General features: G+C 40.0%; 1 protein-coding gene across 1 annotated transcript in view; it reads left to right on the top strand.

Moving 5' to 3' along the window:
- The window catches only part of LOC138723714 (BEN domain-containing protein 5-like), a 935,765-nt gene that overhangs the window by 830,110 nt on the left and 90,031 nt on the right, over positions 1-15,624 (top strand). The window contains exon 10 of the mRNA XM_069863065.1: positions 3,116-3,268. Within this exon, the coding sequence (XP_069719166.1) occupies positions 3,116-3,268 (153 nt within the window). The remainder of the gene's footprint in view (positions 1-3,115; positions 3,269-15,624) is intronic.

Raw genomic sequence — 15,624 nt, 5'->3', positions numbered from 1 at the left:
TGAATATATGACTTTAAAGAAAGACAAGAAATACCGTTATTGCTTAGGAACATATCTTAATTCATTTGCAAAAGCTTTCTGCAAATTTACTACTACTTAGGGTGCAAAGTAGCAACCCTTGTGTTTAATGTCACAGTGACTAAGCTGTTGTTATCCATTTTAAGGCCACAATATCCATGTGTCTATGAATAAAGAGAATAAAGAGAGTTTTTCCATGAGGAACTCATGTTATATTAACAATACACTGAATTATTTTGTTCCCTAATGGAGAATGTTCAAGATGTTTCTTTTTGATAAAATAATGAACGTGATGAGAAGAAAAGAAATACGAAACACTGAAATACTGTTCTGCTCACACACAGCAGTGCCTAGGTATAGTACACCTAACTGGCAATTACTCTAATAGTATTTAACAACTTTCTGAATAGGATGGACAATTGCAAATTTGGACTAAATTTAATGGGCAGGAATATTGGAAATAGAATTTTTAATATGTTCAGTATGAGGGTAGGAAAAAAAGACTAGGAAAAACTGTTGAACAGTTATTGAGGACTAACTTACAAAACTACTTTTGAAATATATGCATATAAATGACTGTATAAATGCCTTTAAATATTTGTCTGGGTGATGAGCTACCTGTCGAATGTCGTAGTTTCCAAATAAGCAATCTGGAAGCTTAATCTTTAGGTGAAGCCGATATCTTGTGAAGGACACTATTTCCTCACAAATAACCATTGTAACCAGACTAATTGAAAATGGTTTGGAAAATGGCTTTGATGACCAAGACTTTAAAGAAATTTCAGCGGCCCAAGGGATTCCTTAAAATTCTCTGGAACACTTTTATCAGCATTTTTTTTTAGGTGAGACTCTCAGGAGAGTTAAGAAAATATTCTATATTGTTACTGTGTTAGTCTGGATGAATTAATAGATTGAATACTAAGCTGGGGCTCAGGTCACCTATGTTCTGCAGGTGATTTTCTTGCTGGATAGCCTATGGAAAGTTATTTCAGTAATCTGTACCTCTGTGTCTCTGTTTGTAAACACATTATTTTGGAAACAATGTGATAACTATGGATGAATGAGTGTAGGATGACACAGCACAAATCCTACCATTTGTCAGAATCTTTATTTGTGTTAAGACACAAATGATATTAATCTATTGTTACATATCTCACTGGGCTTCTCAACTACTTTATATTAGTAAATATGTCCCTATAATGAATTCTTTCTCATTGGTCTAAAATAAGCATGACTTAGGTCACTGGCTTCTATGTGAAGGACAGTCAGATTAACTCCTCACTTCATGATCAAATCCCTGTTTTGAGACTCTACATGTTCTGTCTTATGTCAGTATGCCAGCATGCATTTGATCTCATCAAATTCTATTTCTGATGGGGAAATTATCGCATGAAAAAGAATATTATGCCGTCTTTGTTTTAATTTCTGTATGCCTGGAGATGAAAAATAAGCCTATGTGGTATTTCTTCCCATCAGTGCAAGTCTTTCTCCTCAGTGCTATATCTCCAAATAGCAGATGTGTGATTTATTGCAGTGTTCGTCCTTTATTGCACAGCATAACGTTTTGGTGGAGCCAAATAATTCATTGTATTAGAGTCAAATTCAATCAAATGTGCCTTTTCCTATGAAGCGTGATCAGATATTGACATTGCATTAGCTAACATTTTAACATAGGAGAGGGTTAATAAGATACAGTATTACTCTAGGTCGTTTAATTAGACTAAACAGACATTGGGTATTGCACGTTGGTTCTCTCAAGGGAAAGTAAATCTGTATCATATTAGTTTCACATGCAGAATGATGTTCTCTCCCCATCAGAGACTATCTTGAAGGGCTGACACTGCTGTCACATGAACTGCAAAATATAAACAGTGTTTGTATTAGATATTGGCCTTTCTTGTAGCTCAGCGTTCTCCAGTAGCCTGAGCAGACAAGATGTGGCCAGAGAACTACATGCTGTATTTTACTGGCCAGGGCCTTTAACACCAAGGGGTACAGGGCTAAACATCGTAATCCCTGTGCTGGTAACAGAGTTGTTCTTCATCCCCTTGTTGGGGAAGGGAGATCTGAACTGTAGACCTCTGGTCACTAGGAAGGTTCTTACTGGCCCCACGGTGGCCAGGTGACAGGGGTGGCATTGTCACTGTCTAGTCACAGAGCATCATTTGTCCAGGACCAGAAACTGCAAGTTTGTGGAATCTATGGGTAACCCGGTGGCACCTGCTGTGGTTACACTTTTGAGTACTGGATGTTGCCTTCTCACTGCTGTCAATGGCACTGTACATGGTGATCAAGGTGAACGTTCATTCTTTGCCACCAATTGCAGAGAAAATAGGATTATTTATATATGATATGAAGAAGATGATGTGACCCTGGACTGGAGACTCATGCAGCATTTTCTTACAGAGCCTTATGACACTGTATTACCAATCCAGGAAGGGTATGTGGAGAGCAGGCTCTTCTGTGTTAGAGGGTCCTGGTGTTTTCTTTTGAAGCAAGAGTTGATGCAGAATCACGTGGGAAGCTACAAGTGGAGAAGCATTCACGGTGTTTGCTTTTGGGAGTTGTTCTGTTGAATTACCACCACAAAGCAGAGTAAAACAAAAATATTTGCAGAATATCTCCTTACAAACTGAAATAAACTGCACAGGAAATACTGAAGGTCTCTTTCCTGGCAGAAGGGTGCATCTCCGTATTGTGATGCAGAACTGTGCAGAAGTGGCAAAGCTATACTCAAACAATCATGCTCTAGAACTAGAAGGTACATCATTTTATCAGTGGCACTAAGCTCTGTATCAAACCAAAGAATAATTCTTTGTCTTTATTTTGCAGTGTCCTGTGCTGCATAAATATTCCAGCCTTCTCAGAACAAGCAAAGCAATATCTATTCTGGTCCTGTGTTGCATCTCACATACACCCACAAAGAAGCATGAATGGTGGGATGCAACAAAGCAATTTCTTTAGCGTGGCTCTGATGCTGGCATCATGGATTTAAGGACGGCAGTATTGGATTTATGGGAGGCTTCACCTACAAAACACACTTATGATTTATCTCACGCTGAATGTTTTTTTTGTTGTTGTTGTTTTCCCTCAACAGAAGATTAACCTGGAGTTCTATATTGACATCCATGCCCACTCCACCATGATGAATGGCTTCATGTATGGGAACATCTTTGAAGATGAGGAAAGATTTCAGCGACAGGCTGTTTTTCCCAAGCTACTCTGTCAGAATGCTGAAGACTTTTCTTATGTAAGCAATGTATCTCTTAATTATTTTTTCCTAATTTTTTTAAATGATTGATCTCTGGCTTAATTGGATTGTGTGAATTTTATTTTAATATTAATAGTAGGCTATTTAAAATTTTTGTCATTATCAGTTGCCATCTTCCCTCTTATACTTACTTTATCCAAAAGTGGTAAGATGTGATCTTTTGTATTGACATTGGACACAGGAGCAGGAGCAGGTTCTTAATTTTCCACATTATAACCTTTGGTTCTGAATTAATGGAACATTCAGTTTTTATTAGAAGATCTTTTATCTTTTGATCAACAGGATCAACTGTATTGTTTCATTGTTTAGATTTTATTATATTGGCAATTTTTTTAACTTGTACACTTCAAATAATAATACAATAGCAAATAGAAGTAAAATAATAAACTTGAAATAAAAGGTTAGATTATTTTCTGTTGAAAGTTGTGACAAGGGCAATGTATGCTTTTGAAATTATTATACTTGATATTACCATGGAAAACTGCTCTGCAAGAAAATCTGCAGTTGCTCAATAAGGGTCTTAGAATTTGGAAGAAATTATAAGTGTAGGTACATCTGGATATTTGAAATAAATGGTAGACTCCTATAAATAAGTTGGAAAGGGGTATATTTTTTAGAGCAAGTTTCAAATAGAGTAGAACAGTTCCTTAGCACACACAGGTTGTAGTAGTTCTGCACATGTCAGTAGATTTAAGACTCTAGTCCAGTGTAGTGCAACTTTGTGTCCCAGTAAAACATCCTGGTCCTTTCCATAGCTGCCTTGTGCACCAGTTTACCTTGAAACCTGTGAAAGTAGTACACACAACATCCAAGCCTACCAGCAACTGCTTGTTTTCTTCTCCTGGCTCATCTTACTCACCTGTGGAGCTCCCAGCTAAGCTACTTCTACATAGCTATCCTTTGCTCTGTTTCAACCTATGCACTCCAGGTTTGCTTAAGTGATCAGTCTTTCAAGGAAGAGGTGTTTGGTGTCCTATTTTGCTTTAACTGGGATAAGAAATATTCACTACATCTCGGGCAAGGCAGTGGGAACTTCCAGCCGTAAGCTGTGAGGAGGGAAGGCAGTGGATGACATTTGGCAGCTTTATAATGGGACCAGGCTTAATTAAAAATTACTTTGGAATCCTGCATCAAGCAGAAGAAACTATTGTTTGAGCCTTGCTTTTATGTCTGTTATATTCTTAACCCTCTTTGTCACCCATCATACATTTTACCAATCTCTGCTGTCCCCTTTTGCTTATACTGTATCCTCCTGGTACTGAGAGATAGAACTCTGTCTTATGTCATAGACGGGGACAACTGGGGCATGGTGCTTTCCCAACCAGCTTGTGCCAGAGGTGTGGTGAGTGAAGGAAGATAGGGACCGCAAAGCACTCCATGTTTTTAGCTCCAGAGAAACAAAATATAAAAAAAAAAAAAACCAGATGAGTTTGCATAGCAAAAGAAGATGTAATTGGAAAAAAAGATCCATTTTGATTATGGCAAATAGGCCAGCCTAAAGCTTTCTCATCAAGATGCAATGAAGGTTTTTTGTCTTGTGTTTGTACATATTGCACCATGGAGCATGGGTGGGAAGTGAGTATAGAAACGGAGTTGTGCAACTGTTTGCTTGACAGATCTTTTCCAGTAAAAGGAAGGAGGAATTGAAACCTCCTGATTCCTGTCCATTTCTCTGTTCGATGGCAGTTTGGTTTAGGCAAGAGTGGGGAAAAATGTTGTATGAGTCTCTGACTTTTCTAAGGTTCGGCAGAAGACATCCTTTCATCTCTCTTTCCTGTTCCCAGGAGGGGGACATCTTGTAGACCAAATATTTCCCTTTTCTTCTTAGGATCTCCAGTAGCAGCTGGCAGGATAATGCCTGGGAGTATCTGTTGTTGCTTCCTCTGTTGCCTCATAGCGTTGCTTAACCATTGTCAGTGTTATTTAACCATCATCTGTATGTTTTGGGAGTTTGCAGGGCTGTTGCAGCATGAAGCTTTCCATGGTCAACCACTGCAAGGGTTTCTCAGAAAACTGTCCAGAGTGCAGAAGACCAAAACTATACTAAATGAAGAGGGACAGCATCTGCATCTGTTCCCAGCTGTTTGGAGCCTAGGGAAAGGGGAGTTGGGTTCAAGGAACAGCCTGTTCTTATTTGAGACGAACTCAGTGACTGAGTTTCATATCTGCACCTGCTTGTTTCAAAACCACATTATTGATAAGGGGGTATTTGTGGATCACAGTAATAAAAACCTGCAATTGATAGGAGTTTAGAAATTTTGTGCTCAAGTGTAGGATTTCTCACTATTACTGTGGGAGATTAGGTGTTCCTCTTAGCACAAGCCTTGGTTGACAAGGGAAAATCTTTGATAAAATTGTGGAGGAAATGAAAGCCAATAGCTACATAAACAGAGACTCAGTCTCCTTTCTTTAGAAACTAGCAATAGGATACATATGTTGACATCCAGTGCACTACAGTTTGACCTAGGTGCTACTGGCACTCAGTGTAACAGGCTTTCAGTTCACATCCTGCTTGTTTCTTGAGACCAATAGCTTTTTTTCCCTGCCATCCACTCAAGCCATTCTTCTAGGGACAGCTGAAGAGATAGTAGTGTTGGAAAAGGAGATAGCCACAAAGTGTCCAATGTGTGTGTGAAGCAAGAGGAGTGAATATTATTGCTGTCTCCAAGTGGTAAAGTCTCTGTTCTCTTGTTTTGGCTCCAGCCATATGGGTTATGTGACTGGTTGGAAGTATCAGGGGTGAAGTCTGCAGCTTGAAAGAGAGGGAAGGAATCCAGAGCTTCCTGAATTTAAAAGGCAGGGAGGGTATGGGGGGAAGTGTTGAAGATTAAAAATAGTGTATGTAAATATGCCCTATTGACTGCCCAAAGGGAAGGGGGGGGAGGTGCATCGTTAACATTACCAGGCTGGTGTTTCAAAGTGTGGGAATGGACCACTGTTGTTACTAATTAATTTTCCAAAGCTTCAGGAGGTCTCATTTACATTGTATGCTGCTGCGGCCATTTGTTGGGATTATAATACTTCAACAGCAGCACTTCAAGTGAAAACTGGCGGCTGCATGAAGTGTTGTCCATAATTGACTAGCTCCATGTCTTCACACAGCACAGAGACAATGTTCCATTATGTTATCCATTGACAGTATCATTGAAAAGATTACTCTCCTTAAAGCATCTGTCAACCTTGATTGATTTACAAGGGACAAAGAACTGAAAAGGTTTGAAGTGCGGGTACAATTTTTGCCACCGTTTAGCATACATAATGGTCCTCCTTTGATGTCAAAAGCTCATCTTCTATTAATAATGCAGAGGGCTTTTGAATGCAGGCTACTTGTATGGAGTTCCACACTAATAACCTACTTGCTGTGAAATGGGATTCACTTTGGAGAAGCAGTCATTTGTCTGGGTTTTACATGTTCCGAATGAATCCCGACTCAAAGGGATTTCTTTCAGTGCTCTGCATGATTGCAGCTGAGCCCGGCATGGGTTAGGGAAAGCAGGCAAATCCTAGCCTGCTCCTCCAGCCAAGAATCTGGCAGAAATCACGCAGCCAGATGCAAAGGAGCATGAACAACAAGCCTAAGATGATGCGATCAAATGCCTTGTGCCTTTTTGTCTGGCAACCTTCTATTAATATACTTTAGACTGCATTTCATGCCTGGACTGCTTTCTTCACCTGTCATTTCCAATAGGCCTTTTTATTTAAATGACAGCATCCAAGGGAGGTTGGTGATTAGAGTAGGGGTTGGATAGGGGATTTGTGCCTGTGTGCAGGTTTAGGACCAAAGAGAAGTCACCCGATGTCTCTACACCCTATGTGTTGAGCAGAACACTTAACCTCACAGTACTCTGGAATACTAACTGTGGTCTGCAGGTAAAAGTTGTGAAAGGAACCAAAAATTCTTTGTTGGTACATGATTTCAGAAACAGAGGCCAGTCCTTGGTTTAGCTGTCAGCATGTGAGAGATTCTTGGGCAGCTGTCTGAGGAAAAAGGACAAGTTCTGTGAGGAAAAAGGACAAGTTCTGTAAGGAAAACAATTTATATTTTCAAGGTTTAAGAGTGATTTTTTTAAACATTGAGGAGCAAATATAATCTGCATGAAAAGTCTAACAGTGAGAGCTGACAAGGTCTTTTGAAAGGCTGACTCATTGGGTTTTAGGAGCAGCTGTTGACACCCTGTCTGAGTGCATTACACATTAGCCATGGCTAGGAGTTCTTGCAGTGTTTGGAGAGGTGTTCTTCATTTGACCTTTCTTGTTCTGGAGAGTGGATTAGTCATAACAACCAGACACAAGCACTTGAGCATTTCAAGAACCTGCTAGTCTTAGGGGTGGCTAATTTTGACCTTTGTGACAGTATGAGAGGAGACCATCTGTTCTCTCTGGTTCATTTAAAAGAAACAACCACAGCCATTCTTGGATGGCTTTATCACTTCATAAAGATTGCTTTTCTTTGCAGTTAAAGGAAAAAGAACAGCTAGAGGTACTTGGCTTAATCTTGTTGAATTTTAGTTTGGACTCTGAACTGGAGGTACTTGGGATACCTTTGGGTTCGCATTTCATTTTCTTGTACTCAGTCTCTCAACAGAGCAACTTCCTTAGAAATACTGTTTCTCATCTTTTACGTGCCATGGTTAAACAAAGACCCCAACAAAAAAACTGGGGTCCAGTTTCTGAGACCTTACTGCTCTCTTCAACTACCTGAAAGGAGATTGTAGAGAGGAGGGAGCTGGCCTCTTCTCCCAAGCGTGTGGGGACAGGATGAGGGGGAATGGCCTCAAGCTCTGCCAGGGTAGGTTCAGGCTGGACATCAGAAAAAAAAAAAAATCACAGAAAGGGTCACTATGCACTGGAACAGGCTGCCCAGGGAGGTGGTTGAGTCACCGTACCTGGAGGTGTTTAAAAGACAGGTGGATGAGGTGCTCAGGGACATGGTTTAGTGGTTGATAGGAATAGTTGGATTCAATGATCCCGGAGGTCTTTGCCAACCTAGTGATTCTGTGAGAAAGTTCGCCACCCCAAGAGTTTCCAGTCATCCTAGGTGGGAAGTGACTTGCTTGAGGAAATCAAAGAATAAAACACAGGTCTACAAAGTGCCAGTCTGGTTTCTTTGTCAGCAGCTCCCTACTTTTGTGCCATGCTGCGCACTCAACAGTAAAGTCTCTGAACAACAATTCCCATCCAGTTTCCTTTAGGGAAACACTTTGTTAACCCCAGTGCTGTAACACTGAGACCCAAAACATATTTTTGAGACTATCATTGTTTCAGCAATATAAGGAAATTCAGATATAGAATGATTTGCCCTAGTACGTTTTGTGGTATTTTGTTTTGTTTTGGCTTTTTTTTTAGCTTGGGTATCTAAAATTATGAAACTAAAGAAAAGAATTTATCTCTATTTTCTCTTCATTTTCCTTTTTTCCCACATACTCCTGGTCTGTTCTTCGCATTTCCACAGCACCTTGTCATCTATCCAAGCTTTCTTTCGGAAAATATGTTTCTTTCGACAAGCCTTGTCCCATGTACCTATGGCAGCCTTGCTGGGCTGTTATCACTTATCCTGGTGGGTCACCTCCCTCCTAGTCCTATGATCCCTATTACTAATCCCAGTGTTGTTTGGACCATGTTTGAAGGAAGTGCTGGCACAAGTGCTAGAAGGATTAATAACACCTCATGAACATTAAATAGGCCAATCACAATAATGTGTTTCAAAATAAAAAAAAGAAGCAGTTTGTGTTGCATGTAGTTGGACAAATAAGGAGAGATAGTGAGCAAGTTGCTCAGACGTAGAATTCATCCCAAAGTAAAATCCACACTCATTTTCAACACTGTCTTCTAAGTGCCTCTCTGCTGTTTGGTATAAAAGACTCTTGTCTCAGAAGGGCATTAGCTGTTGCATTCAGGTAGCTTTTGTTAACATCATGCAAGCTTAACAGATCTACTCAGAAATCTCTTAAAACCTGAGCACAACAAATGATCCTAGCTTCTTTTTGTTGTCTTGTACCAGGGCATTTCCAGGAAGACAAATACAGCTATTATACGCTTTAGCACCCCTCTGGGAAGCATTTCTGCTTGCTGCTTCTTGGACATGTTGCTCCATAAGTTCACTCATTTATTTATTTATTTATCCTGAAGGCTCAGTGAAGGGGAAAGAGAAAACGTGTTTCTGGTGGTACAGGGAACAGATTGTAAAGCCTGTGCTTCTAAGAAGTACAGGTTTTGGTCTCAGAAAAGTTCTGCCCTCTGGAGAGTCATGTCTAAATTAAACTACTCCATTATATCATATTGAACCAGTTCACCCCTCTTTTTATATAGAGGGTTGAATTAATTTATGTTGCAAAGAAAAGGAAAAGGAAGGGAGGAGGAAAGTGTTGAGAAAACAGATTTTCTTTCTATCTTCTTGCTGTGTTGTTTGTGCATATAGTTGACTGTCCCTTCTCCATCCCCACACAGATAGAAATTTTGAACATTCGCAGAAGAAACAAGTTTTAATACCAATTTTATGTTGTGTTTTCAAAGACCATCATTACTCTTAGCTAATGTCAACAAGCTGGGATCAGGTGACAGTCTCCCAGAGTAGCAGACAGGAAAAGAGCCCCTTTACATTCAAAAGCAAGCTACCCCTCTTGCAGAGTGCTGCAAATTTCAGTCTGCTGGGACAAACTGCTGTGAAGAAGGGGTAATAAGCTGGTTAAGAACTGGTCACCTGCCCCCTTCCTGGGATCTCTTTCTGAATGTTACCTCTTTAACTATGTGCTATCTTAACATATGTAGAATGCAAGTCTGAGAATTGTTCCAGAGCAGTGAGAGAGCCCAAGCAGAGTTTGAGAAATGGGCTCTACTGGGTTGCCTTGGGAATGCATACAGCTGCTGCCCCTCCTTAGGATGGGTTGTAATCTCCTGATTTAGACCTACAAGTGAGAAAACATCTCTTTGCCGCAGAGCAAACCAATTTTTCTGCAGACCATTCAAAGCAACTGCATGCAAAATGGTTGTATTTCCCTTTCTGCTTCTCATTGTCCTAAGCTTCTGTCATTTGTATAAATGATTATGAAAGCACTCCCAGGAGACGACACACACACTCATAAAACTATTTTTAAAAAAAGTATTGCAGGCTATTGCTAGAGGCTATTTTATTGTATATTTTGAGGAAATGTCTCGTTTTCTGCTGACAAATAGGGAAACTGAGAACTCCAGAGACATATGTTATTTTCTAAATGGTGTGATTGTTCTGTAGAGCTTAGACTAGGAAATGCCAGCTTTGGCATCTTTGGGGAATGATGAGCTCTGAGAAGCAGAGTTTGTTATTAAAAAAGAACAGGAAGGGGGCAGGGGGAAGCAGAACTTTTCTTCATTATTACCCTGAAGTGTTTGCAGACCCCCTCATTTGTGTGTATTGCTGGACACAGTTTGGGCTGGCTATTTAAAGGGAGGTAGGGTCCAGGCTAATTCTCTGATTTATGGGTGATGGGTTTGTGCATAAGTTAATGGTTGAGTAGGTGACATTGTCATAACTGGCCAAGTGCAATTCTGACCCAGAGAAGCAGGATCATGGAAGCTAAGGGGACCTGAGGAAGTATGTTTTGGGAGACAGGACACTGTGGCAAGAAGGGCTCCAACTGAGATTTTCATTAAAGGATGGGATGAAACCTGCCTCTTTCTCTTGCCTTTTCTGCGTAGGAAGTGATGGGTTGCTCAGCTCTGTAGGGGAGCCTTTGACTGACTTTGTGAAGGTCTCCGATAAAAGACATGCCAACTTGCTTTGTTTGACTGCAGGTTGTTATTTAATAAGCACTCCCAGAAGAGCTGCTGTATTGATTTGAATTCCAGTTGCATTGGCTGCTGTGGTGAAGCCACTGAGCTCAATAAGCATCTTCAGTGCTGTAGCATTTGAGGAGGTGGGAGTTGTGAGTACAACCTTTTTCAGTCCATGCGAGGATGAATTCTGGGGAATGTGAAACAGGCCAAGTTCATGCACTCGTGCTGCCAGTGTAACAGGTACGAGGTGCAAAGAGAGACAGACAGCAGGTTGCAGAGACCTCCATCAGTCCTGCAGCTGTATGGCAGAGCACTGTAGAGAACAGAGAATGAAAATTAATGAGCAGTGAGAAGAAAAGTGTCATTCTCACAGGTGAACAGCTGAAACCCTGAAGTATGAAACCCACTTGCTTGTCTAACTACAGAGTTTCCAGAAGGAGAGCTCATTTCATAGCTTTGCTTTTGAGGCATAAACTAAGAGCTTATAAAGCTCCCTCCTTCCAACCTCTCTCCTAATGATCACGCCAAAATGTGTTTTGATCAGCAAACTTAAGCAGGCATGACTGAAAGACACTTGGGAGGGATGAGGGAAGATCTGGCATTCCCTCACTACACGTGTGTGTGGTGGCAAAGTACATTTAAACTGTTATTTCTCTGAACAGAATTGCGCTTTAAAGCCTGACTACGTGGTATAGGCAGGTTGTGCTCATGGTACTCTTACAATATGTGCTACCTTTAAGAACGGGCGATGGCCAACTGCTTTCCATTGAGCAGTTAGAAAAAGGCAAAAAGAGACAAGGTAGTAGAATGGTAAAAATCTCTTAGTATATGAGGCTATTTGGTGTGCAGATTTCTGTTTCATGCCCTTCTCTCTCACATTGTTAGGGCAGGTCAAATTGTTACAGATCTCCTCTGCGTGCCTTTTCTCAGATTTCTGCAAATCAATTTCTAGTCCAGAGACTATTCCCTTGTTAAACCTAAAGTCTGCTGCCCACCTCAGTGTTTCCCACCAGGCACAGAAGTCATGAAACAAAATGCTGTCAACTGCAGAGCAATCAGTGAGAGTGAGCAAACCGTTTTCACGGGAATATCAGTCCAATCTGACTGTCCCTAAGGGATCTGGAAAGACTCAAGATAATGGGATCTCTCTTTGATCCTGGACTTTTCAAAACCTCCTTTTCCTAAATCTCAGTAGTCACAAATGATCTTGAGGCAAAATAAATTTTCCTCCTGTAGATCAGAAACACAGCGAAGTTGCAAGGAGAAATAAATCAGGGAGTGATTTTGAGCTCTGTTCCCATTTCATCATGTCTCTACTTCCAGAATCCTTCCTCTTTGCCTTCTAACTCCTTCAGATCAGCTTTCTGACTTTGGGATTTATTTTTTCTTTATTTTCTTTTTTCAATGCCATCCACATTTCAGATGTTGACTGCAGTTTGTTTGTAAAATGAATTGGATGAAGGCAGCCTGATAGCAGCCGCCCAAATGCCATGATTTCCAAGTCTCCAGACCTAGTTGGCACAGTCGATAGTCTATCACAAAAAAACACTAACACATACACTTTCCAATCTATTAAGAGAGTTAATGGAGCTGGTGAGAAGTGGGTGTGAGGAGGAAGTTACGTTGGCTTTTCGAGTGAGAAGTTTCCTCAGTGTTTCCAGAGAAGTAAGGAGATAAGATTTGCTTGTAAGATAGCTTGATGGGCTACCAGCTGCAAGAATGGCCAGGGTCAAAGCAGTGACTACTGAGCACACCATGGCAGCAATTAGCTTTAATCAAATGAGGAAAGTGAGCTGCTGGTTGCACCCCTCACCCTGTGGAGGTGCGAACAGAAGAGTCACAATTTGTAATACTGCTGTTTACGATCCTCTTTGGCAAAGATTTCAAAGCCAGTACATTTCTGTGCTTTCTTTCTAACTTTTGCAGACTTCAATAAAGTGTTGTAGAAAATGAGAGTGAGTGAGTTATAGCTGATACTGTAAAACTCTTCACCGAGATAGATTTGACATTGTCTGGGCTTCAGTCCATTTCCCAATGGCACATCTATTCTTCCTTGATGACAAGTGTGTCATTCCTTTTTTCTAGAGTACTAACTACTAACTTTTTTATTATCACTTTTTTTGCTACACTAGGGCAGTGAGTTGAAGGATCATAGAGGTCAGACCTGCTTTAGAAAAAAAAGCTTGCTCTTCAGCTATAAAAGCAGCATCAGCAGATAACTCTGCTGAGATTGTAATTGAGTCTTGATTATACTTGGCCACTGCTGGTGCTGATAGGTGAAGAACATGAAGCAATTTGTATGCATAATCCCAGTTTATCCCAGTAGATCAAGTGCTTATTGCTCAAGAAAAATGTGGTCAATTTTTCTGATCTTGTGGGGTTTTTTAGGAATATTCAGTCTCAGTTGTGAAATACAGGTTATTCCTCAAATGGGAAAGGCATAGGGTTACACAGCTTATTTTTAATTATGTGTTATAATATGAAACCATTCTCTAATTATGAATCCTATTATTGTTTATGTCTGTGCTCTTCTCCACAAAGTATTTCTAACATTATTCTGATTCTTGTGAGCATACAGTTGAACATGATACATCCTTTGGTAAAACACTTCCTGGGCCTACATCATCAGTCTATATCAGCAAATGGGAAGATCTCTTTTTTTTTTTTCACACGACTTGGGAAGCACAGTCCTTCTGTGTGCTTTAATGTATCTGTGTGTTTTAACAATGAATTACTGTTGATTTTATACAAATATCCCTATTTAAGAACTTCAAAGTCTTTGGTGTTTCTCTCCACCCTCCAGACTTTGTACTTTTTGCTGCTACTATTGATGGCACTCCCGTGCAATTCAGCCTTGGAGAAATAAATATTTGTTTAGCTGTTCTCCTGCTGTGCCTGCTCAGTGCATTTGCTTAATGATGACTTCAGTTCAGCTTCCCAAAGGTTTTAGGGCAATAGATTCTCCCAGAAAAAAAAACAAGAGACTCATTTTCGGACAAACTTATCTATGATTTTTCCCTTCTCTTGTCCCCTGACTCCTCCCCAGACCCTTCTGCCCAGATGAAAGTTTGATTAAATAAATGTGCCTGCAAAGGCTCTTTTTTTGCAATGAAAATCATGACTTTTCATAGCCTTTGTTTCAGCATTATCGTCTGTCAAAATCAGTTTGGTGAGGAGTCAAAGTTTTGACTGTATTTCTTCACTCCACTCTCTTGACTTGAAACAGTCGGTAGAAGGTTGGACTCAAAACAAGTACCTGCTCCCCTTCCTTGTCAGTAGCTGAATTTTCTTGAATCTGTAATTTTCTTCCTTTCATCTAAAACATCAAATCACATTCTGCCTTATCACATTTGTTCTAGAGCCAAGCTTGAGCTACTGTTTCAAAACGTGCATGTGTTCATATTTGAAGGGTTTATGTTATGCTTTCACTAGTACAACCTTCTTGATTTTACTTCCTATTTCAGATATCAAGTTGGTCTATGCCATCAGATTTTTTTCAAAACAAGGACAAATGTAACCTCCAAAATCTACATTTATGCACCTAAATGAAGGTTCAGCATTTTTCAATCCTGGATGTAGAGCTGTACTTGGCAAAGAAATGAATGGGTGATGTTAAACAGCATTGCTATTTCAAGTCATTTTGCACAGCTGAAACTGGAACTCTTCTATTATAGAAAGAAAAAAACACCATCCCCCAAAACCCTAGGGCCCACGAAATAACATTATAAACGTTCAAATTCTAGAAAAATCCAGATTTTGTTTTCCTTTTTGGCCATTTACAAAACATTTGAATTATTTAAAGTACTTATGCTTCACTTCTGATATATGGCAAGTATAATTTTGCCAATAACTAGATCCAACTTCTGAGCTATTTTCTGCCAGGAAGCAAAAATCACTTCAGTGAAGTAATAGATCAGACTCTCTCTTCATATATTTCCAGCTGATGAGGTTTTAGCTTATAGAAGCGATTGGTTTTTATTAGGCCCTGAGTATATGACCTGGCACTTCTGCAGCTTAGTTTCATCTGACTACTATCACTCTGGTCCTCGAAGTCATCCCACTGCTTTTCCTTTTATGATATTCAGAGCCTCCTCCATAATGTTGATTCATTCCACAGTGTGTCATCAGCAAATTTTTTTGGCATGGTCCTCCTTTACCATACTAAGAACTGTGATGAAAATACTGTGGAAGATTTATCTCAAGAATCACCTATGAGGAATTCAACTCATAACCTTTCTCTAGCCTGACTGAAAGAATAGGAAATAGAGCTGAAAAAGACCTAAAGTCTGAAATGTATCCCAAAGACATGACCTATAATCAACAGATACCCGTCCAATTTGTTCTTAAATATAGATGATGAGATTCCATAATCTTCATGTGAGTAAATGAATGACCTAATCACTGGAGTACTTATGTCACTAATCGCTGCCCTGAATCACTTCTCCAACATTTTTGTTAGTTTCACTGTGCTAAATACAGCCACAGAACTAGGTATTTCCCCTTGTGAGTGATGCTTGTATTCACAAACCACAATACTATGTTGTGACACATTTGTGTCCATCTCCTTTGAGCTAGCTCCATAC

Source organism: Phaenicophaeus curvirostris, chromosome 8 (genome assembly GCF_032191515.1).
Source record: "Phaenicophaeus curvirostris isolate KB17595 chromosome 8, BPBGC_Pcur_1.0, whole genome shotgun sequence".
In the NCBI taxonomy this organism is placed as follows: Eukaryota; Metazoa; Chordata; class Aves; order Cuculiformes; family Cuculidae; genus Phaenicophaeus; species Phaenicophaeus curvirostris.
The sequence above is the reverse complement of the archived record's forward strand: the minus strand, read 5'-3'. Positions and strand labels throughout refer to the sequence as shown.